The sequence below is a fragment of the Onthophagus taurus genome, chromosome 2 (assembly GCF_036711975.1).
Source record: "Onthophagus taurus isolate NC chromosome 2, IU_Otau_3.0, whole genome shotgun sequence".
NCBI lineage: Eukaryota > Metazoa > Arthropoda > Insecta > Coleoptera > Scarabaeidae > Onthophagus > Onthophagus taurus.
The window spans coordinates 23,787,576-23,813,388 of NC_091967.1; the positions used below are offsets into that span (position 1 = coordinate 23,787,576).

Consider the following 25,813-nt stretch of genomic DNA (forward strand, 5'->3'; position numbering starts at 1 on the left):
CCTATTAACCGTTAACACGCCTGTTTTTTTTTATATTTTCTTACAATTTCATTATAAACTGAATAATTAATATATATACATTTTAATTATATATTATATAAACATTTATATGACTTATTTTGATTAAGTTATTAATTGATTCCTATTTAAACTAGTGATCAATCGAAACAATCTTTTGAAATGTCACATTTGATTAATGTTCAAAATCACCTGACAGCTACTTGTTATTCTTTTTGAATAAGTTTATTACGTTTTCAAGTTGCTCATTACAACAGTAATATAATAATGGGTGCAATAGCTAGTCGGCAAAGGGCCGGTGTTGAAGAAGCTGATGTGGTACCTAATTACGCGTACAAATATCCACCACCTTCTGGAAACTATTTTGGGAGCCACTTTATAATGGGGGGCGAAAGATTCGATACACCGCAACCTGAGGCTTACTTATTCGGCGATAACACTGATTTAAATTTTCTAGGAAGTCCCACAGCGGTATGTAATCACTTTGGTTAATAATGTACTTACTTAACCTATATCTTTTGTTATAGTTTCCTTATCCACCTCCCCAACCAAATGAACCAACAAAAACCTTAAAAAGTTTGGTAAATGTCCGTAAAGAATCTTTAAGGTTTGTTAAAACAAATTTGGAGAACTGTAAAGTGCATTTAATTGATGATGAAAATGCTGATGTAGAGCTGGGGAAAGCTCCACAGTTTAATTTGGAATTTACTTTTGATTGTGATGTTCCATGTGCTATTACTATTTATTATTTTTGTACTGAAGAGTATACAGCTAATGGTGTTAGGTAATGTATTTTTAAAAATTTATTTAATAATCTTATTAAATTATTTTTGATTAGTTATATCCCTAAAGATCCTTTAATGGTCTCGGAGGTTTACCATTATAAGCGTGGAGCAAACCAACAGTTTGCACAACCAACACATGTTTTTTATCCCTCTTTATATAGTGATGATGAGCTTTTATATGATACCGATAGGAAAGTTATTCCAATAGCCATTCATTGTGTTGCTGAAAAAGGACCAGAAGGTAGAATTATCAAAATTGTAATAAAATTATACCATTAATTTTATGTTTTTATTAGATATGAGACAATCTCATACAACAATAGCTGTTGTTGAGAAAGGAATGGATGGAACACATATTTTAAAAGCTCTCAAACAGAAATTATTTGTTGATGGATTGTGTTATTTATTACAGGAAATATATGGGATTGAGAATAAACAAAGTGATAAAGTAAGATTTGTTCAAAAATAACCAAATGGAGTTGTTTTATATTTAAAAAATTATTTTTTGTAGTCTTCTAGTGATGATGAAACTGATGATAATGGTTCTGATTGTGTGGTATGCATGAGTGAAGTACGAGACACACTGATTTTACCTTGTAGACACTTGTGTTTGTGTAATTCATGTGCAAACACACTTCGTTATCAAACAAATAATTGTCCAATATGTAGAGCCCCGTTTAGGGCTTTATTACAAATCAGAGCATTACAAAAAACGTCAAATCCCATTTTACCACCTGTTAATTTACCAGATGTAAGTTTTATATTTTAATTGTCAGCAAGTACAGGGTTTGTCACGACTAATGGTGGAACGGATCTATCTATATATATAGCTTTTAGTTTTTGAGAAAACAATATTTGAAGTTTTGATAAAATTTTCGATGTTGCAATTTTCATGGATAACTTTCAAAATTCGCTATAAAATTAATTTCTTGAAGGATTCTTGTGGAAATATCACCAATTATTAATTATAGTATTCTCTTTTTAATGCAACAAGCCGTTTTGAAAAATCGCTCTTAGTTTTTGAGAAATAAATTTTTGACATTTTTGACAATTTTTTCGAATTTTACAATTTTCGCCGATTAAGTTTTAAAAATTCGTATAAAATCCATTTCTTGGAATATAAGTATGAAAATTTCTTAAAGTGTTAATAAGAGTGTCCTCTTTCCAATGAACCAACATGTTTTGAAAAATAACTTTTAGTTTTTTAGAAAACAATATATGAAGTTTTGATAAAATTTTCGATGTGCAATTTTCATCGATAACTTTCAAAATTCGCTATAAAATTAATTTCTTCAAGGATTCTTGTGGAAATATCGCCAATTATTAATTAAAGTATTAAAGTAACCTCTTTTTAGAGTTGCCTCGTTAGTTAAATCAGCATCAAAAAAGTTCATTTTGTATCTTGGATCCATGTAAGTTGACATTCTTACCCGCTTTCTTATTAATTTCAATTTTATTCAAATATCGCTGTAATGGGGCAATATAGGGTTGGGTTGGGTTGTGCATAATTTCTGATGCACTTCAAAAATGCATCAGAAATTATAACTATAATGGCCGGATAGATATGCCGGATATCCGGCCGAAGGGGATGCCAAATATCCGGTATCCGGCTTTTCGCAAAATCACTATCCGTTCCATCACTAGTCACGATAAGCTGAGCTATATGTATGTGACAAACTACTGGCACTATATTTCTGGAAATTTGCATATAGCGTTTATCCAAGGTGCTCGTTTCAGCTAAAATATTTTCAGTTTTATTTATTTATTTATTTTATTTATTTATTGATATCGGGGAGCAACAACAGGACAAACCCAATAAAGTTGCTCCACATAATTATTATATACGAAAACCTTAAAGTAATATTTAATATGATTACAAATATGTTGTTATCTTAAATTAACATTATTAACATTATTAAATATTTAAATTACACATGATGTGCGCAGTCTTCACAGCCTCGCGGACCGCAAACTTAATATTTCGTGGATTACTTGAAAAAAGATCGCAACTCACCCGATCCGCGGTTCTTTCCATCCTCAGAATAGGCGAGTTACGATATGCGTTTGTTCGTGGAGTGGGCATATAAAAAAGGAAGTCGTACCGTAACTGACGAGGAGGAACATGAAAATCAATTCTCGCCATCAGCGATGGGGAATCAGTATGACCATTGACAAGCTTGTACAAAAATAAAACGTCATTATATGCTCGTCGCTGGGAGAGCGTTAGCAATCCGAACATTTCACAACCAGACGCATAGTTACTGTACACTTGTTGGGTTTTATAACACAAATATTTAATCAGTCGTTTTTGGATTCCTTCTAACCTAGTGATATATACGGAATATTGAGGATTCCAGATTACGCTACCAAAGTTTAAGATGCTGTTGACATATGCATTGTACATACTTATAATTGCGTTGTGGTTTGTGAAATCCTCGGAAGATCGCTTTATAAAGCCCAGCATTCTGTATGATCGAGCAACCACACCATCTACATGAACATTGAAACGTAGTTTTTGATCTAGTGTTACACCAAGATCAACTGTAGATGTAACTCGACGCAACTTATCATAGTTAAGGATGTAATCATATTTTATGTAATTCTTTTTCCTGGTGAATGTGATGGTGTGACACTTAGAAAAGTTTAAGTGTAATTGATTACTTGTACAGAAATTGCAAATCCTATCAAGATCTGCCTGTAATTTAACACAATCGTCGATGTTTCGAATAGAAAGGTAAATTTTTAAGTCGTCAGCGTACATCAGGCAACGCGAATTAAGAATATTATTAAAAATGTCGTTTATGTAAATTAAAAACAGTAAAGGACCGAGATGACTGCCTTGCGGCACTCCGGATGTAGTGTGAATTAAGCGTGACTTATAGCCACCAATATGTACAGACTGAGAGCGATCGGACACGTATGAACCAAACCAACGCAACAAATTGCCAGAAATACCAAAAAGTTGCAATTTACTTACCAACAGAGAGTGATCAACTTTGTCGAAGGCCTTACTAAAATCGGTGTACACTGCGTCCACTTGAACATTTTCATCGAGCGACGCAAATAGAAAATCGGTATATTCTAAAAGATTAGTTTCGACTGAACGCCCGGAAAAAAAACCGTGCTGATTAGTATTAATACATCCACGAATTTGAAAAAATACACTGGCGTACACCAACTTCTCAAAGACCTTTCCAAGTATGGGTAATATAGATATTGGACGATAATTGACAACGAAGTGTCGATCACCTGATTTAAAAATGGGTGCAACGTTGGCTCGCTTCCACGCATTCGGAAACACTCCCAGCTTAATGGATTTATTATATATCAGCTGTAAAGGAACTGATATTGCCTGAGCACAGTTTCTGACCAGTATAGCAGGTATACCGTCAGCACCAGGACCCTTATTCAAAGCTACTTGACGCAATGCCCCCTCCACTTCAATGAGATCAAAGTCATGAATGAGTACGCGCGGAGAATCAACCGTCCCCACCGCATCATAATGGGGAGCAGACGGTGCTGCGAAAACTGCACTAAAATAATTCGCAAATAACGAACAGATGGCATCGCCGCTCGATGCCTCAACCCCATCCAGAATTACAGTTGATGGGATACCCGTACCGCCTCTTCTGCGTTTGAGATATGCCCATAACTGCTTTGCGTCCAATGCAACACCATCCTGCACACGTTTAATATACGCTTTATAATCCTGATCAATCAGGTATTTAGAGCGTCCGCGCAGAAGACGAAACGTTAAATAGTCCAACTGATTTCCACAACGCTTCCACTTTTTATGCGCTTTATACTTTTCCTTTATTACTTTTATTGTGCTCTTAGAGAACCAAGCCGGGTAACCATTCACAGGATGGCATTTGTGTGGTACAAATTTTTTAATGGCTAAAGACAAATGATTATAGAAAATATCCGTAGCAGTGTTGACATTATTTACATCTGCAAATACGGTTTCCCAATTAATGTCATTAAGGTAATCACTGATATCATTAAAAGCAGCTCGTTTAAAGTTATAAGTAGTAGGAAGTCGTTCAGTGAGGTTGATTACAGGTGCAATACTGCACGCCAACTCAAGTGACGAATGAGCTACGTCTTCTGGAAGTAGAGAAGAATCACTTAGTTGAATTCTAGATACAGTTACAAAGCGTTCCAAGACCAAATCTAACGTGTTGCCAGATATGTTTTTAAAAGAGTTATGCTGATTAAATTCACAAAGTGAAAGGACGTCTAAGAAATCAGTTGAACGTGGGCTAGCAGGAGAGGCAGTACACATTCCAAAACCATCGATATTCCAAACTATCTCGGGCAAGTTGAAATCGCCTCAAATCAAAAATTTATCATCACGGAAGCGGTCAACAATGTGTCTCAATTCATTACAAAATACATTTAATGCAACATTATCATTAGGAGGAATGTAGATACAACAAATATGCAGTTTGCTTATACGCTTATCGCAATAAAGTGTTACACAAATAGCTTCATTGGCTGGAAACCAGTCTGACCTCTGAACACTGCGAAGACTCGCACTAACACCTATCAGCACACCACCCCCCCGAGACACACCACCCGGAACCGCACCAACACGATCTCTTCTGTAGATGTTGTAGGAAGTAGGAAGAAGCTCGGCCGAATTGATACCAGGGTGGAGCCACGTCTCCGTTAGGCATAGCACATCGACGTTGGTATTTAGCGCATTATTATAAATAGTAATCAGTTTGGTACGAACGCCACGGACGTTTTGATAATATACTGAAAGGCCAACCATTTTTGAGCGTTTGTTTTATTAATTCTTTTTAATTATTATATTAAATTAATTATTTAAAGGCGTGAGAGGTCATCAGGAGATCTTATATGGACTACCGGCGATGATTCATTCTTTCTGGCAAAAATCTTGCAATCACGTGTCCATACAAAGCGATAGTTTTTATCTTTAGCAATCCCTCTCGTTCGAGCAAACAAGGCCTTATTATCCGGCGTCAGATGATCATTAACGAAACAGCTCTCCCCCACCCCCTCAATATGCAAACCCTGTCGAGAACCAGGTACGGACATCCTTTTGTTGATTGCCGCCGCCAAAAAAGCATCGCGCTTTAGGCGGCTGCAAAACCGCATCACTATGGCCCGTGGAGCTTTATTTTGCTTATCAAAGTGTGGAACACGATGAATGGCATCAACGTCTGTCGATGAGAATTGGACTCCTACATGTTTGGCAATGTTGTCTACAATAGACAAGAGATTTTCATTTTCACGTTGGGGAACACCATGAATTTCAACATTACTCCTACGGGAGTACTGCTCAACCTCATCCAGCCTCGCAGTCAAACTCGTTACCTGCTCTCGTAAGCGGCTATTTTCAGTGGTTAACTGATCAACAATTTTTATCTTTCCATTGAACGATTCAAGCAACTTTTCAAAATCACTAATCCGGTTGCTACAGAAATTTACAGAATCAAGTAAGCTATCGTGCTTACTCCGCATTTCAGTACGCATCTCCTTAACCATATCATATACGGATTCTAATGTGACGGTTACAGGGCGAAGTTGATTAGGTGGCGCAATTGAGCTACGGCGTTGCGGGGGCCGTTGTGGCGATCGACAGACGCTGCATCTCCACGAAGCGCCCGGTACGGACAGCAACGCTTGCAATGCACTGTCCAAGTCCGTGCATTTCAAGTGATACCACGTATCGCAAGTCTCACAATGAATGCCAGGACCTGATTTTCTCCCCACCAATTGATGACACGCTCCGCACTTCGATGCCGGCATAATGGCCAATTTGTCACACCACAGGACGGAAAAATTACCCAAAAATAAATTTCGAATTTACTCACGTTACTTACTTGTTAACTGAGATTGGTTGTATAAACTTAAAGGTTATTACTTAAACACACTATGGACCCGAAACACACAGAGAACGGAGACTGTTATACTCGGGAAAATTACCGAAATTTACAGAGCCTCAAAAACGCGTGTACACGAGCCCAAGTACGTAGTATAATTTTCTTCAACTTCCGGTTATACTTCGTTATTTTAAATCGAATGTAACAATTTTTATTGAATTTTCGATCACCGCAAAATTTTAATATAATTTCATGTAAGTCATCATATGTCTAGAGTGCACCATTTTTGATTTGTTTCAGTTTTTTCGAAAATTTTGCCAGATGCAACCCTTCAATAAAATTAATTTTTCGTCATTACTTTAGTCCGGCTAAATATTCTCAGGATTTGCACAGAGTGGACCCATAGCTTACATAATCCTTGAAAAGTTTTGTTAAACATTATACCGGGTGGTTAGAAATTTGCGCCGAATTTCCCTATCTCGAAAAGTCGAAAAGTTTATTTTTTTAAATGGCAACCCCAATTTTCCTTCACCAGCATAATGTACGCTGAAAAATAAGGGAACTTTGTCCGTTACATCCCTGGGACTTACATCCCTATATCTAAAATGTTGATTTGAGGGAAGTGATATGAAACAAAAGCTATTGTGCGCTAGAATGTAACGATATTTTGTGTTTAACATCAAAACGAAGGAATTCGCTATTTTCGAAGATACAGCCCATGGGTGAGGCCTGCATTCAAAAATTCTCCTCAAAGCCCGATCTCCACACATTATGTAACTTTCATAATAGAATAAAACTTATAACAGTAGAAGAGAAATGAAGGTACTATATTTAACAATATGAATGAAAAATAAAAAATAAGAATGAAAAATTGATATAACTACAGGTGTCTCACGTAACTGGTTCATTGTCTTCATCACTGGTGAGCGGAAATATGGGGTTTCTTTTGGTCTCGATATGCCCAGAACTAAGAAAATCTTTATGATTTTTTTGACATTTTTCCTTGTGGGCGTTAGGTTTGTTAGGCATCTCTCATTAACTGTTTGACACGTCCTGTCCAAAAGTTTATTACATTCGCCATCAATACAAAATAAATTTCATATATCGGCGTTGGAATAATCTGCCATGATGTTCAATGACTTTGCACCCGTCGTCAAATGTAACTAATGACAACAATAATACTAACATGGACCAAAAATTGGCAAAAATTCCATAGCTTTCTAACAAAAACACCTGCATTTCGTGCATGTTTTAATAAATTTCCCAATACGAAGCAAACTACAAAAAATAGGTATATGAATGTTTACAGATAATTTGTAGAAAATTAAATTCCCTTTCTGATAGACTAAAAAAATATGAGGCGTTCCATTTAAAATTTTCGACTTTTTCGTCATTGAATATGGAGAAACAGTAATTCCATTTTTGACCATGCTGTATAAGATACTCCGATACAACAAATGACAACCAAAATAAATAATAAATTGTGGTTAAAACCAAAATAACTCAAAAACTAAAAACGCCAGGTACCAATAAGTTTTATCAAAGTCAACATATTTTTAAACGTTCTATTAAAAGGCGCAATAAAATAGCATTCCATTTAAAATAACGACGTTATGGTCTATTTCCGGTAGACCGGAAGTGGCAGCCATCTTAAAAGTATTTTAGATCGAAAGTTCCGAGTGAACAACGCATGCTACCAAAATTTCAAACCTCTACGAGTAGTGGAACCTGAAAAAGTTGTAATGAACCAGTTACGTGAGACACTTGTATAGTAAATGTTCGAACTGGTTGCCCTCAACTTTCAAAAATTTGTGAATTCTTTTTAAAAACCTGGCATAAGTGACACTTCGAATTTCTTACGAAGAAAGATTCGAAATGCATCACGAACTCCTTCTTGGCATTCTTCCTTTGTTGTAATCGGTGTAGCATACATGATGTCTTTTATACGACCCCTAACAAAAAATCTAATCGAGTGATATCTGGCGAACGGGAAGTCATTTATGGGGTCCGTTGTTAGCTATCCAACGATCTTCAAGATTTTGTAAAAAGTTGTGTTGCCGTGTTGTTGCCGCGTTGGTACCACAGCTGATTCCAGTTTAGATTTAGCGGTTGTAGATAATTTTGTAAAATTTCCAGATATGTTTCGTCCGAAATAATGAACAAGAATTAAAAACAAAAGTTGCCCTATAATTTTCAATAAGCTTACCATTCAAATTTTCGTTATAAAAGTGCAGCACTAGCACGCCATCATTTTGTATTTAAGACAAATAACTTTTTCTTTTAGTACTTCTGATGTTTTAATTTAATTTTATTTATGCTCTACCGGTTTCGGCCGCAGCCATCATTCAGAAGCGTCTACAATTAAACCACATACAATTATTAACAAAATAAAATATAAAATGAAACTGTGATATTAAAACAACATGGGTTAACCTAATCTAAAAATAACTTACGTCAATGGTCAGGTATACAATAAACAAATACTTCGATTTTTCTATCTTTTAACAAATGTTCACCAAAAAAATGACAAAAATCACAAAATAACGTGAAATAAAAACCTGTTTCATGTAATATTTTTACTCGAAATCTCAAAGAAATTGACGTTATTTTGAAACGAAGTTATTTTTAGATTAGGTTAACCCATGTTCTTTTAATATCATACTTTCATTTTATATTTTATTTTGTTAATAATTGTATGTGGTTTAATTGTAGACACTCCTGAATGATGGCTGCGTCCGAAACCGGTAGAGCATAAATAAAATAAAATTAAAACATCAGAAGTACCAAAAGAAAAAGTTATTTGTCTTAATTATAAAGCTGATGAATATAGACAAAAAAAAACCTAAATCATTTTGTATGGCAGCTAAAACATTAAAACTCCAGTATCCTTGAAATTGTCTTTCAGGAAATATGTGTAGATTAGTATTACTCCAATAAGGAGAGTTATGCCAGTTAAACACACCATTCTTGTGAAATTTTGCCACATCCGTCCAAATTATTTTTTCCAAAAAATCTTCATCTTCTTGAGTTTTAATCAACATAAATTCACAAAAATCAATTCTCCTTTGATCGTCACCTGGCCTTAAACTTTGTGCCAATGAATAAGGATGAAAGTTATGTTTTTTTTTTAAATCTTGTGATTGCTTTTCTCAGATATTCCCAAATCTCTTTTAGCATCTAATAGCGAATTTTCAGGACACGCTTTGAAGTACCCCAAAACTGTAATTTCATTTTCTTCGTTATCTACGATTGGTTTAACTCTTTTGTGCTTTCCAACAAACTGGCCATAGGTTCTACAATTACTAAATCCTAAATCGAACATGATTAACACTTTTGCTACGTAAACGTAGCATAGTAGTACTTAATAGTTTTTGTGCCTTCGGTTTGGTGCTTCAATATATATTAAACCGGAAGTTGGAGAAAACTGAAAATATTTTAGCTGAAACGAGCACTTCGGATAAACCTGTATGCAAATTTTCACAAAAATAGTGCCAGTAGTTTGCCATATACATATAGACTCAGCTGGTCGTGACAGACCCTGTACATTTTGCGTTTTTAGGGTACAGGTGATAATATCCCCCCAGGATATGAAGCAGTGTCATTAATTGAAGCGTTAAATGGCCCTTGCGCTCCAAGACAGCCCCCATCTGCGGCAATGCCTGACCTTGTAGAAACTCCAGAAAACGAACAGACAATGCAAGCCGCTCACATTTTAAACAGACATTCGTCTAGTTCCAAATTAGCGAAAGATATCGATTCTGGAACACCGGAGGTGAGTATTGTATTAATTAAACATGTTGAGGATTATTAAAAATTTTGTTTGGTAAAGTTTGGAATGTCTATATTATTATCATCTCGCGACGATGAAAAAGAGGCTCCAAAATGTCCTTTATTGGCCAATACAGATATATTACATGGTAGGAATACGGAAAGTCTCGTTAGAAATCGAACGTCCTCTCGACATTCTCTTAATAAAGAAGAAAAAGAGGAGGTAAAAATGTGTACAATTGGACCATGTTTATCAGAAGGGGACCAACTGTCAAAATATAAAAGTGGCAGGAAATCGTTCCAAAGTTAAAACATTGTAGATATATTGAAGATTTTAGTAATATTTTTATTTTATGGGTTTATGAGTATCATATTTAACTAATCTTTAAATAATAATAACGTTGAAGAAAAAATATTGAAACAGGCGAGATTAGATTTTCAGAATGAAAGTATAAAACATAAATAATTAAATTAAACAAGTTTTTAGTTTAGAAACTCATTTATTTTTTATACTACAAAAAATTAAACTATACAGTATTTTAAAATCGAGGTTTTCGCCAAAACCATCTAAATCGTCGTCAAAATCCATGCCTTTGAGGCTCTTGTAGAAATTTTTAGCATTCAAGGGAATAAAGGGCATTAAAGACTTAATGTCCTGCAACTTTTTGTTTGAAATTTCTGTACCGTTAGGCCAAAGAATTTTTAAGTCGTTGTAGAAAAAGTAAATGGAGCCTTCTTTTTGGACTTTTCTGAAGCAATACTCATTCATGGAACTCGACATTTCCATTATGAGTGTATTTTAAGTAAATTGAAAATGGTTTGTCCTGTTTTAATTTTATTACTCTGGTTTTTAAACAGCTAACCTTGTTTTTGTTTATGTTTGTTTTTCAGTTAGTAATTTCTTTTTCTAAGTTTTCTACAGAGAAAAAATGTTCCGTGCTCATATCTGTTATAATCAGTCGGTTTTTTCGCCTGCAATGTTTCATTATATTGAGTTAATCTTGCGTCGTATAAATTCTTTGATTTAATTTAATTGCCTTTTTTATGTCCGAAAAATCTGAATCATTTGGTAGTACTTAAAGTAGATCGTTTTTAATGTAGGGTGGCAGCTAAGTATGTGCTTTAGCTTTAAAACGATTTTAACGTTTCTGTTTTGGCCACCACAGCTAACTGACCATATTATTATAGTTTCTGTATTCTGCTCCAAAAAAAGTTCTATAAATTTTTTTAGACATGACCCTATCTCTTGTGCTTCTCTTCTGGCCTTTCCCTCTTTCCATATAAAACAGTACCCTTTATTGCCAGAGTGTGTGCCCTCATTATAGAGCCAGAATTGGCGCTTGTAGAAAACAAGATTTGTAGGAATATTGGGCAAAAGCAAGGTTTTTCCATATCATATGTCAAAATTTGTTTTGAGTTAAAGTTTTTTTTAAGTTGCTATTTCAGCTGCTTCTAGGGGTAAATTGTGTGCTAGTTCCTCCCTGTCCAGTTCCAATACAGCATTATGTATTTTGATATTGTATGAATCGCATAAACTGCACGTGTCCTTTATTCTTAGTTTCCTACGCAGATTAAAATTTTTATAAATGATGCTTTTATAGCTAGCGAAAGATACCTTAATATCTTTGTTTTCACTCTTATACAAATCATACATTTTACGCTCTGTGATATTATAGTTAAAATAGTTAGTCTCAGTTTGCGATCTAGAGTAATGCGATTTGTATGTGGGGAACTGTTTTATGTGAGATCTTGCCTCTGGCATCTTTTATTTCTCCAGTCCTAAATTTGCACAGAGCAGTATTCATTCTTTTAGAACTTACTCTAAGTGTATTTATAAAAAAAAAATACATACTGGAACAGTGTCCAAACAGTAATTTCGGGTGAAAGACCTCTTTTCAGAAATCTTATTTCATTTACGTTTTATAGGGATCTTCTGAACTTTTGCAGCATTAAAAGCTGTTTGCGCATCATAGTTAGCTAACTTGTAAAAGTTTTCAAAGATGTGCTTTTTTTTTAGCTTCGCTAATTAAGTTGGCACAATTGCGAGTACAGTTACATCAATAATCGCCTAAGAATTTCTTGCCCCCACAAGTTTTCCTTTTTCGGTATAGTAGGGTCGGTTGGCTTCTTCGTTTTGAAAGTTTGTCCCTTAAATTTTCTTTTCCTTCCTTTTTAGGCCTTCAAATGTGTTCGCTGATCTCATTTTCAACTACATTGTCTTCATTTTCACTACTAGATGGGCTGTTGCTATTTTTAGACGTAATGTCTTTCACAGCTGTTATTCTGAGAAGACGGATGATAATCCGAATAATCTTGTGTATGATAATCTTCAGGAACTGTAATGTTATTTTTTGACTCAGAACAGAATTAGTTATTACTCATATCTTCGGAACGTACATTTTCACTTGTCATAATGGTAAGCTTACAAAATCCAAAGAAATAGACTGTCAGTCGGCATTATTATTAGTCGGCTATTATTTACATATTCAATATGTTTGCTGTATCTTACAGCTACTAGCTGGAAATCGAAACGATCAAAACAATATTAATACTTAAAACAACACGTCAAAGAATGCATTTTGACACTCGCTTGGTACTATTATCTCTATTTTTATAAGAATGTCGATTGGTCCCTTTCTGATAAACATGGTCCAATTACAAAAAGTTTGTGTTATTTATTTATTCATATAGGATAACAATATTGATGAAGATAGCGAAGCAGAAAAGTTATCACCACTTTTACAGCACAATGTTGAATTTATCGGAAGAAATGCGGCTGGTTTGGCACTTAATATGGTTGATGTTGTGGAAGCCATTGATGATGAAGCAGAAACCGGTCGAGATGAAAGTGTCCAAGAAAAGCAGAAAGAACGGAAATGTGAGTCAATTATTTTTTTAATAAAATATACCTATGTATAGAACTATTCATTTTGTAACGTTTTAAATTTTAGAGTTTTCTTCAAACATTTTTTTTGTTGTTTCTATTTTTTTTGTCATTTAATAGCATTTGTTTTAATTTTTTTTTGTGCCTAAAAATTTATTTTTTCGAAAACTACTTTTAAAAGTTGACTTTTGCATAGCATTTAGCCATCGTCAAAACGATTTTTTTTTGTCAACAGAACGTAAAAGTTTCGTTAATTTGAAGAACCTTAATTTATTGTTATGAACAGATTACAAACACAAAATAATTAACATTTAGTTATGTTATCATTTCATTTCAAGTTTAAATGTAAATTCATAATACACTCAGTGGCATAAAAAACGGATCACCTAATATGATGACCAGTTTCAAACTGCAATAGCTTTTGAAAGTATCGCTCGATTTAAATAAGGTTTTTTTTATTTGAAAGGTCTACCCTTTGCCGATTTCTGTAGGTGCCTCCCCATTTTGGCGCTCTTCAATTTCATCAATGGTGAATAACGCTAGTGCGTGTTTCCGACAGTAATAACGTTTTGTTCTAAATTTGACCAAGGTTGCTTGTATTTGCTCGCTTTCGTATCTTCCTTCTTCATGGTGGTCGTTACCATCATTGATCATGAATGACTGCATTCGATAACATTTTTGGTCTTGTTCTAATAAATAATATTGATTTGTAATGAATATGATTTGAATTTGTAGTGTTACTTTTTTTAAAATGAGCTGAACAGAGTGGTGAATAATATAAAGGATAGTGATCCATCTATGTACACTTTTCTGTTTTAACCATGCTAGTGTCACCTACTAGTGTCTAAAGTATTACTAAGGTGTAATATTAAGGGCGAAACATTGGTATATGAGTTTCTACGGGTAGAACAAATACAATAAAATTTTAATAAAGCAAATTGCGTCAACTATTGTCGTAAAACAGCAATTACCTCATATCAAATATTCTTAAAATCCCTAATGTTTTTTTAACATTCAGGTTATTTAAAAAATTAAAAAGAATGAATAGCAATTTAGAAGGAGGTTTTTAAATTTAATTACCCCTCACTTATTTAACCTTACTATTTTTATTTATCTCATTTTTTTAAATTACAGTATTAATCTAAAAGAATTTTTAATTTTATGTCAGCTAGAGAAGAGCGTGGCGACGATTCCGATTATTACACCCCCGAAGAACCACCAAATCCATCACCCGCGTGCGATTTGTATGAAATGTCGAATAATAATTCGATTGGAAGCACGCCCCAAAGGCTTCCAGGGACACCTTTATCTCACGTTAGCGCTCGAAGTAGCGGCGATAGTTACACCAGCGGTTCTAGTACACGTCATTTACTCGCATTGGCAAATTTTAACGGATCTTCTAACGAGAAAGCCGTTAATATTTGAAATTGCGAGATAACTGGTGTGATTTACGCATATTGTGAATCAAAGTAATTGATATATTGAGAATATTATTAAGAGAAAATTAATTATAGGTAAGAATAATTTTTTTTAATCTCATTTACAATTTTTTAAATTAATACTCATCGTTTTTAAGAAATTAATTTTATCAATAATTTTAATTTTGGTAAATGGAATCGTTTTTATGGTGATATTTAGACCTTTATTTCCGGTTGTAGGATATTTATGAATTTATCAATTTTGTATTGATCTTTATTTACGTGATAATAAAAGTAATAAAAAGAAAATTTGAGTCGTTTTTTTTTTGTTATACCTTATTTATTATCATTTTGAGTGGGTTCTATGTGTCTTTAGTCAATAGATCAACTGTCAAGATGATAATTCCTAGAGGATAGAGGAAACAACACATTCCCGGATGGAATAATAATAAGGATTCAGCTACTTCAATATCTTGACAAACAACGGCGAGAAAAATGGAAACAAGTCAACACAGGATTTCAAAAATTTAAGCAAAGAAGAAGGTGGCCTTTGTGGACTTGAAAGCTGCGTATGATATAATGTGGAAAGAGTGGCTTGGAAAAATTGTGTCACCAAATCAGCCCAATAGTTCGGAATACTTTTGAAAACTGAAGGCTAACAATCAAATGGTTTATGAACGGTTTGTCACCGTGCTTCTGCTTGCATAACAGGTCCGTAGTTGTAGGGCATCAAGTAATCTGCACTTGGTACGAAGTGACGCATTTAGTCCCTCAGTTTATGTCGCATTAATTAAGTCGTAATCATACGGCCCATGTGCCCTTTTGCACTTGCCGAAAAATTCTTCATGAAAACCTTATAAGTCTTTCTTCATGAATTGAAAAAAAGAAATGATTGGCATTAGTCGAATTGCGGCATCTAAACAAATTATTGACACATTACCGCCAAACTGCACTATTTACTTCGGTGGTGAAGGATATTTCCATCATTCCGGCTGTGTTAACAAGTAGATCCTGCGGTATTGGTGTCAAAACAACAACTCAACGTAGATTTAACAGCGGCCTAAGAAATGTCCAAGCCTTTATTTTCCGTGTTGCCAAATGTTATTTGGCGAATATGCCATCTACGTATCGTAGTCATAAAATTGGTTCCTAAGACTTGGTATACATATTGAAGATGTCAGGTGCTAATAGCGACTCCATGCTGGTTGTTCTGTATAAGTTTTGTCAACCGATTTGGTGGATCTGTTGGCATCAAGAGCTCTTTATATGTCATCAGTTAAAATCAAAGAGAAATGAATGATGGAGACAAAAATGCAGGTCTAGTAATAATGAATAGAATAGATTATATAACAAAAACAAATGATTTCCTTAAAACTAACAATTATACACTAATTAAAAAAGATCCTACCAACTGTTTCCATATACAACCCAAAAAAGTAATAAAAGAATGTAGCAACACCTTGACAAAGTTCATTTCCACACATTGGAGTTAAATTGTAAGTGTACTGTTTGCTCGAAAACGGTTCGGAAACAAAATAAAAGGTACTGATTCAAAGAAAAAAAAGGAAGATATTAAAAGGAAAAGACCATGAATAATTATTATTAATTTCTTACTTTATTGTCCCTATCGCTGTTCCCTATCGCGATTTCGACACCATATCACAGTTTTTATATATATTATAATAATGCGTAACTTATAAAAATAATTTTAAAAAGTCGCGTTACAAAGCCGAAGTCAAAAATATGTGTGTATGGTTCGGGTCGAGCCGTAATTCTTAAATTTTTGCTAAATGCCCGCGCTTGCGCAGCCAGTACAATTTAACTCCAATGAACCCAAAAACACCTAGATTGTACGCACTACCAAAGCTACATAAAGAAAACACACCCATGCGGCCGATCATCTCAAGCATTGATTCTAGCACATATAGAATAGCAAAGTTTTTGGTTCAATTTTTTAAAATTCATGTTCCCTCCAAATCAAAATTTAGTATCAACAATAGACAAAACGTAATAGAACTATATAAAAAACCTGCTATACAGAAGGAATCATTAATCATTTCATTTGATGTTACAAACTTGTACACAAATATACCCATAAAAGAATCTTTAAATATTATAAAAGATATGCTTAAATTACTCAAAATCTGCACTGAATAAAACTTTTGTAAATTTGATAACAAGATATATGAATTTAATGACGGTCTCTCAATGGGATCACCACTCAGTGGACTTATCTCAGACATATTTTTAAATAAATTGGAAGAAGATCTTATTATAAATCCACAATATGAAAATATAATCACATGGTTACGTTATGTTGATGACGTTCTAGTTATAACAAGGCAGAATTATTTAAAAATGATTGATGATCTGTACAAATATATTAATAACCTTCATAAAAACATTACATTTACATTGGAAATGGAAAGAGACAACAAGCTAAACTTTTTGGACTTTACACTGATTAGAGAGAAGGATAAGATCGCTTTCGATATTTACCGAAAACCGACACAGAACAGCAAAATTATTCCGCATGATTCATACCACGATTATACACAAAAATTAGCAACATTAAGATCATATATACACCGAGCATTTAATTCAGAATTAGATCAGAGTAACTTTGAAAAAGAAATATCAATAATACAAATAATAGCAAAAAATAATAATTACCCCGAAAATACAGTACAAAAATTGATAGACAAGAAACATTTTAAAATGAATTTAAAACAAATTTGATCTAGAAACAACAATAGATATTAACAAACCAAATAAATTCAAAACAATAACTTACCCAGGTACAATATCACACAAATTGAAAAAACTTTTAAAAAATATAACATAAATTTAACATTTAAAACTACACACACTATTCAAAATACTCTTGTTAATAACAAAGATAAATTAGATATCTTACACAGAAAGTGGCGTATACCAAATAGAATGTAATAGTTGTCAAGCCACATATATCGGAGAGACTGGACGTAATTTCAAAACTAGAATCAAAGAACATCTAACAAAAGAAAATTTGGCATTCGGAAGACACATAAATTTTAATAATCACGATTTCGATATAGAGAAAAATACAAAAATTTTACACAAGAGGAATAAAGGCTATTTATTAGAAATATTGGAAATATACGAGATAACTAAATTTAAAAAACAGAATCCTGACAAAATAGCATTAAACGAACAAATAAATCACATTATTCCTCCATTATACAGGGTGATTTACATAAGAACCGACACAGAGCAGGGGCATGTAGAGGACAATAAATTAAGATGATTTAAAATAACTTACCTCTATACTAAGTTGTACACCTGAGGAGTTATATTACTTCAAAGTTGGCTCTTAAATTTTTAAAAAGTTCAATATCTTCGTAATAAATTAAGCTAGAAAAACCAAATTTGGTATACGTTATGAGTGTACTAAGAGTATTAGTTGGTAGCAAATTGAACTCAATTGAGGCATTTCAAAGTGTTGATTAAGGGTGATGGTACCTTAAATTTTGACAGATCTTTTTTAACCTGTTGACGTATTTTATACATTACTACTTCATTTCATGTGGAATTTAATTCTAAAACTTTTTTTACTCTTATTATTTTTTAAAAAACTTTGTCGTTTTCATAAAAAACTTAAATAACTAGAGATAAATTGCGTTAAATCATCTTAATTTATTGTCCTCTACATGTCCCTGCTCTGTGTCGGTTCTTATGTGAATCACCCTGTATAGTAATTTAAAAGATTCTTTTAAAAATCTTTAACACTACCCTTCCTTTTCTATATTCTACTTGAAAAGCAAATGTATATATTCTCGAAATAGTACTTGTGTTATTTTATTTTAAGAAATGAGATGTTAAGTCATCAACGACAAGGTAAATTTTTTAAACGAAACATTGCTTTATCTATTTGACCGTCATACGCCTTTGCGCACTACTTCTATTCGCAAAAACTATTGCCCCTGGGTTATCGATACCATTAAAGTTCTTATGAAACTTCGTGATCAGGCTTACGGTAGATTCCGCCTGAGCAGGTGCCCAACTCATTTCCAATACTATAAACAGTTGCGTAATTATACTAATGCTGCCATACGAAGGGAAAAGCGAGCATTCTTGGAACATTTGTTTCAGGAACGGTCATCCCGTGACCTCTGGAAAAGCTTCAGGAAACTTGGGGTTGTAAAAAATAAGACTCAGATACTTGCAGGTACAGGATTCGATGCTGATTCGATTAATAATTTCTTTATTAGTTCTCAGACTGACTCTGCTGGGGTTATAGAATTGATTGAGTTTTATTGGAATAACACGCTTCCACAAGTCACAGACAAACTTTATTTCTCTCTTACAACTGAATCTGAGATTTTAAGCATCTTAAGGGGAATAAAATCTAACTCAACTGGTATTGATGGCATAACTGCTAAAATGATTGTTTTGTGTTGTCCCACTATTTTACCTTTCTTGTGTCACGTTGTTAACTACTCAATCGAGCATTCCGTATTCCCTGATGTCTGGAAATGTGCCTTGGTCACCCCAATCCCTAAAACTTCTAATCCCCGGGAGTTGAGTCATTTACACCCTATTAGTATCTTACCCCTACTCTCCAAAGTGTGTGAAAGAGTCATAGCGGAAAGACTCCGACATCATCTCGATTTGTTTGATATCTTACCAGATTGTCAGTCTGGTTTTCGTGCGGGTTTTAGTAGTTCTACTATGGTGTTGGCGGTGACGGATGAAATTTTAAAAGCTATTGATAATAAACAAGTTACAATCTTAATTCTTTTGGATTTTTCTAAGGCATTTGACCGAATTCATCATGAAACTTTACTGGCCGTGCTGCACTACATTGGTTTATCTGAAGAATCTATCCAATTTATCCAAAGTTACTTATCTAATCGAAAACAGTCAGTGGTACTTAATGGACAAACATCTGGGGCTGTGGATATTGTTTCTGGTGTCCCACAGGGGTCTATTGATTATTGTACACCATATATATATGCTGATGATACACAGCTTCTTTATTCCTTTAATCCATACAATTATGAGACAGCGGAAAGAAATATAAATCATGATTTACATAAGATTGTGCAGTTTGCCGCTAAACTCTGTCTTCATATAAACGCTTCCAAATCATCGGCCATGGTTTTTGGAGACAAATCCTCTGTAGAGTTTGTAAAATCCAATCTTCATTTGGTGATTGGCGATAATGAGCTGGTGTTCGGGGACAATGCTAAAAGCTTGGGTATTATTATTGATGAACGTCTCCGTTTCTGTGAACATGTTCAGTCTCTTCTACGGAAAGCCTATGCTACTTTAAGGTTGCTTTATAATAATAGGTACATCTTAAACCAAAAATTGAAACTACAGCTTTGCGATGCTCTTGTTTTGTCTATATTTAATTATGGTGACGTTGTTTACCATTCATGTCTTGATAGTGTACACTCGGATAAGATTCAAAAACTTCAAAACTCTTGCTTGCGATTCATTTATGGTATCCGTAGAAGAGAGCGCATATCACACGCACTAAGTAGTGTGGGCTGGATGGCTAAATATGTCACGACGTAGAACTCTTCACTGCCTGTGTCTCTACCATAAAATTATCTTGCATAAAAGACCTCCTTATTTGTACAATAAAATTAAATTTCGTACGGATGTTCACCACATTAATGTTAGGCATAGGCATGCCTTGACGATACCTCTTCACCGCCTAGAAATGTTTAACGTAGTTTCTCTTATTGTGTGCCTAACATGTACAATCGGTTACCTGATTCAATTAAGAATCTTGGTCTGCTTTCCTTTAAGGGCATGGTTAAGGAGTTTTTGGGTGGGTGAGTGAGCAATGGAAGGATTTTTAAAATTTTTTTTTTCTTTTTTGTATACGATTACTGTCTTACTTTGCGCATTTAAAATTCATTTAAAATTTATTTAAATATTATTATGACTTGAATCATATAACTATATTGTTTTGATTATTATTATTTGTTGTATTTTTTTTTTCGATGGGTCATTGAAAAACAGGACGACCTCGGATTTTCTCTGGTCGCTCTGACATGACTCTTTTCGATTGGAGTTGTATTTTCTTCATATATTGCTATGTACTTATGTATTTCGTTTATTACCTATCAATAAATATTATTATTATTATTATTATTGTGTTCGTATAAAGATGTGTGGTATTTGTTTTAACTTTTAAGTAATAATTTGACATAAGTTACAAACTAAATAAGGAATTTTCTATTTTAACGTCTAAACCTTTTAATATGTAGGTGTCTTCTGAAGATGGTAATTTAATTACCGAAACCGGTCTACACAAAAATAAATAAAAAAGATATCACTTTGTATATGATCATTTTATTTTAAATAAAATTAGTGAATATCAAGAATTCATCTATATACATTTAAAATTTTTAATTCTGAATGTTGAATCAGCAATAAAAAAGATTAATTGGGTCATTTACAAAACATAACGACGCTTTGGAACGTATGCGTTCTATTTTAGTGTTATGTGATAAATTTAGGAGGATCCCTCTAAATTTTCCGAGTTATTATTTTTGGCAATCAACTCCGAGGAGGTGTGTCTAGGTCGCTGACACTTATAATAACATATGTGCCAGTTAAGAGAGCGTTCGTGACCTTCCAAAATCACTTTCGTTTGAATAATACCTACTTAATATTTTTGCGTGGTTACAAAAACTATTTTTAAGTGTTTTGTATTTTTATCAATAAAACTAAAATTCCAACAAATTTAATTCTAATAAATTAAAATAAATTTTTCAAATTCGATTAAAAAAACATTAAATGTCATTAATTTTTTTTAAAATTATTATTTAGAATTTTTAATCGTGTAAATTGGTTGAATATAGCGATGCCGTTAAATTACTCACCCAGTATTCTACTCAATGCTTAATTGATTGATAAATACTTGGCAAAAATCCAATGCATCTTGGCACAGTGTCATAGAACCATATAAGGATAGATAGGACTAAAAAAAAACGAACGTTAAATTTCTTTTAACGATTCGAAAGCGATCGATAATCGTTTGACATGATCGTGTGTTCCAAATTACACGCGGAGTCCTCAATCTTTCTTTATACCGTTTATTTTTAGCAACTGTTTGAAATTCTTAGAAGAGTTTTTAGCTCTTATTTTTACCATACTCAGCATTGGTCCAAATGAAATCCAAATTTAGAACAACATGCTCTCCACGTTGTTAGTACAATAGAAATAGATATAAATGTAATAATTAATTCCATTAATAAAAGTTTCGCAATAAATTATATCATGTTCTCTTTTATGCGTAACCACATAAATGGAGTGAAATTCATGGGTTAAATTAAACAATCCTTAATTTATTGTATATCCAAGCAAATAAAGAAACCTAAAATGAATCACCACGGTGTCGAAATGAACACATTTATTTAATTTTTTAAATCAATTATGTAAGCTCTAAGATTTTTTGGTAAACTAATTTAAAATCCTAAGAAATCCTGTTTAAAAATAATCTTAAAATAAATAAATAAATGTTTTCGTAGAGTGTGTGTTGCCCTGGGAAAGGCATCGTCAAGTGCTGCCTTATTTGGACGAGTTGGAAGAGTTCTGGCTCCCTACCATAATGCTCTCCATACATGGGCCATCGATACTATGAATAGCCAGCCGTAGGAATAATATAAAAAGAGTGATCGGCCCACACGGGGACGCACTGCACACGCCGAACGGGTCGCTACTCGTTTTCAAGTTTCGTTCGATAAGAGGGAGTTCGAACGTGGACGGCCGCAAGTCTTCACGGCTGACAAAACATTTTAACTACAACTATAATAAGTGAGTTGATCGTGTAATAGTGTACTTGTGCATTTTTAAGTCGTTCTTTTAAAACAAAGTGTTCTTCATATATTTCATTAACGGTTGAGTAATCTTTTTCAAAATTTCTTTTTCTTAGTCATCAACCCAACCCAATCCAAGATAACGTAACTTTAGTTAAAAATTACAACTACAAATTATCTTTTTGATCATTTTTTTGCAACACTATTTCAATATTTAAGCAATCTAAATTAACAATTTCTTTTTAAATTTTAGTAATCATCAAATAATATCAAAATGTGTGACGACGACGTGTCAGCTCTTGTGGTAGACAATGGATCCGGTATGTGCAAGGCCGGATTCGCTGGAGACGACGCCCCTCGTGCCGTATTTCCATCAATCGTAGGCCGTCCAAGACACCAAGGTGTGATGGTCGGTATGGGTCAAAAAGATTCCTACGTAGGAGATGAGGCCCAAAGCAAACGTGGTATTCTAACTTTAAAATATCCGATTGAGCATGGCATTATTACGAATTGGGACGACATGGAAAAGATCTGGCACCACACCTTCTACAATGAACTTCGCGTAGCTCCCGAGGAACATCCCATCCTTCTCACCGAAGCCCCGTTGAATCCAAAAGCAAACAGAGAAAAAATGACTCAGATTATGTTTGAAACTTTCAATACCCCCGCGATGTATGTTGCCATCCAAGCTGTACTTTCATTGTACGCTTCCGGTCGTACCACTGGTATCGTATTGGACTCTGGTGATGGTGTCTCCCATACAGTACCGATTTATGAAGGTTATGCTCTTCCACATGCTATTCTTCGTTTGGATTTGGCTGGCCGTGATTTAACCGATTACTTGATGAAGATTCTTACTGAACGTGGTTACTCCTTCACCACGACGGCTGAACGTGAAATTGTTAGGGATATTAAGGAAAAACTTTGTTATGTCGCTTTGGACTTTGAACAAGAAATGGCCACCGCCGCATCATCTACTTCTCTTGAAAAGAGTTATGAATTACCCGATGGTCAAGTTATTACCATTGGTAACGAAAGGTTCCGTTGCCCAGAAGCTCTCTTCCAACCATCATTCTTGGGAATGGAATCGTGTGGTATTCATGAGACTGTATACAATTCTATTATGAAATGCGACGTTGATATTCGTAAGGATTTGTACGCCAACACTGTACTTTCTGGTGGTACTACCATGTATCCAGGTAAATTCATTAATCTTAAAGTTAAATTAAAACTCATACATTTAATATTTTTATAGGTATTGCTGATCGTATGCAAAAAGAAATTACATCCCTCGCTCCCTCAACAATTAAAATCAAAATTATCGCTCCACCAGAAAGGAAATATTCAGTATGGATCGGCGGCTCCATTTTGGCTTCATTGTCCACTTTCCAACAGATGTGGATTTCGAAACAAGAATATGATGAATCAGGACCCGGAATTGTTCACCGCAAATGCTTCTAAATCTTATACTTTTTCATATAACAACGAAAAGCTCTTCACCATTTATATTATTAAAAAAAAATTCTTCACGTTTAGATATTATTGTTATTACCTATGACTATTGTATTTCGTATAACCGACGAACGGAAGTGAAGCACTGCCAAAAAAAGATGATTGAATCGTAAAGTTATAAATATTTATTATTAATAAAAAAAAATCGTTTGGGATATTTCGAAAACGTGCCATATACGTTATTATAGTACATAAATACCTAAAATAAGTCATACCATTGTATCATTATAATTTTTTTTGGATAAGATTATTTATTGACTTGATATTGTATATTGATGGAAGACAAAGACAATTGTACCAATAAAGTATAATTTTTCTTAAACTTTTTTTATTTAATTTAATTTGATAATTGTAAGTATAGACTTTAAGGTTGATCAAATTGTTGGTTTAATAGGAATAAAAGAGATTGTACAGGATAAAGGAAGCCTTAGTGACCGTTAAGAGAATTATAGTATTTCGGGGTGAATAAAATTAGGAACAAGTTTAAATGTAAATGTTTGTGTCTATTTATGTCATCAACTGTACGACCTCAGTGACGAATTTTATTTTTTTAACATGTTTTTTTAATGAATTACTCAAGAAAACATCTGGCTTGTAAACAACTCCCGCTGAGTAAAATATTGGGTTACATCTCGCATAAAACACACATCTGGTAAATGATTATACAGGAAAGGGTGAATACAATAGCGAATTTAAGTTTAAAGTTCTTGATAATTTAGAAAACTTTTAAGTTTAATGAAGAAAAGATTCACTTACATGTACTTTTATTTAATACTTCACACTGCAGATAATAATCAAGTTCAACCCCAAGAGGATTTGTTCATTGAATACAACTTTATTAATAACTCCTTGTGGAAATATCACCAATTGTTAATTAAAGTATCCTCTTTTTAATGCAACAAGCAGATTTGAAAAATCGCTTTTAGTTTTTGAAAAATAAATTTTTGAAATGATCTACAATTTTTTCGAATTTTGCAATTTTCGCCGATTAAGTTTTTAAAAATTCGTATAAAATCCATTTCTTGGAATATGAGTATGAAAAATTCCCAAAGTGTTAATAAAAGTGTCCTCTTTCCAATAAACCATCACTTTTAGACTTTTAGGTTTGTAACTGTAATAATGAAGAAAGTTTATATCTGTAAGTTGGTAGCGAATCCTCAAAAACAGATGCTTTATCGCTGATGAAAAAGCAATTTTTGTATTAAAAAATATTTTCTATTAACGATCGATGTAACGATGAAAACAGGTAGACAAAACGACTAAAATACATTTAAATAAAGTATTTAATAATAGTACATTTGTCCATTTACGTTAAATATTTCATTGTTAAATGTATATAGAAATTCAGACTAGAACAAAATAGACAAAAATACCAAATACTTTAGGTAACTAAACTACTCAACAACTAGACTTATTAACTAGTTTCCACGATGTAGTTTGTTATTCTAAAAATTAGTTATATCACTTCAGTAAATAGATAAATTAGCTATCATAAATTTGACCAATTAGAATTGTATATGTCAGCTATGTAAATTACATTAAGTAAATGAATACATTTTCTAGCATAAGTGACTATTTGCCTAACAACTTAATTGATTTAGTTCAATTTTATCCGGTATCCGGCTTTTCGCAAAGTCACTATCCCTTCCATCACTAGATGTGATATATCAATTTATACCTATTTTGGCATGTAGAATCCGATATATCTTTCAAAATCTTCTAGTACGTAAAATTTTTGAGTTTTTAGGGTTTTTTATTT

The 25,813-nt window shown here is 33.5% G+C and overlaps 2 protein-coding genes across 3 annotated transcripts; both read left to right on the forward strand.

The window, feature by feature from the left end:
- The first annotated feature begins 160 nt into the window (after positions 1-160).
- On the forward strand, positions 161-15,039 carry LOC111416382 (Mahogunin ring finger 1). The gene is made up of 9 exons (XM_071194516.1): positions 161-489; positions 546-802; positions 857-1,044; positions 1,100-1,251; positions 1,315-1,554; positions 10,215-10,427; positions 10,485-10,646; positions 13,115-13,301; positions 14,476-15,039. Exons 1-9 carry the CDS (start codon positions 286-288, stop codon positions 14,730-14,732), a joined length of 1,860 nt encoding a protein of 619 aa, XP_071050617.1. The 5' UTR covers positions 161-285; the 3' UTR covers positions 14,733-15,039.
- Positions 15,040-22,411: 7,372 nt separating this feature from the next.
- Positions 22,412-24,220, forward strand: LOC111416381 (actin, muscle-like). Of its 2 annotated transcripts, none has more exons than XM_023048382.2 (3): positions 22,412-22,540; positions 22,796-23,741; positions 23,798-24,220. In XM_023048382.2, the coding sequence occupies exons 2-3, from the start codon at positions 22,817-22,819 to the stop codon at positions 24,001-24,003; spliced, it is 1,131 nt and encodes a 376-aa protein (XP_022904150.1). In that variant the 5' UTR covers positions 22,412-22,540; positions 22,796-22,816; the 3' UTR covers positions 24,004-24,220. The 2 variants fall into 2 exon arrangements, with proteins under 2 accessions (XP_022904150.1, XP_022904151.1); XM_023048383.2 differs by having other exon boundaries at positions 22,476-22,623.
- Positions 24,221-25,813: the final 1,593 nt, after the last annotated feature.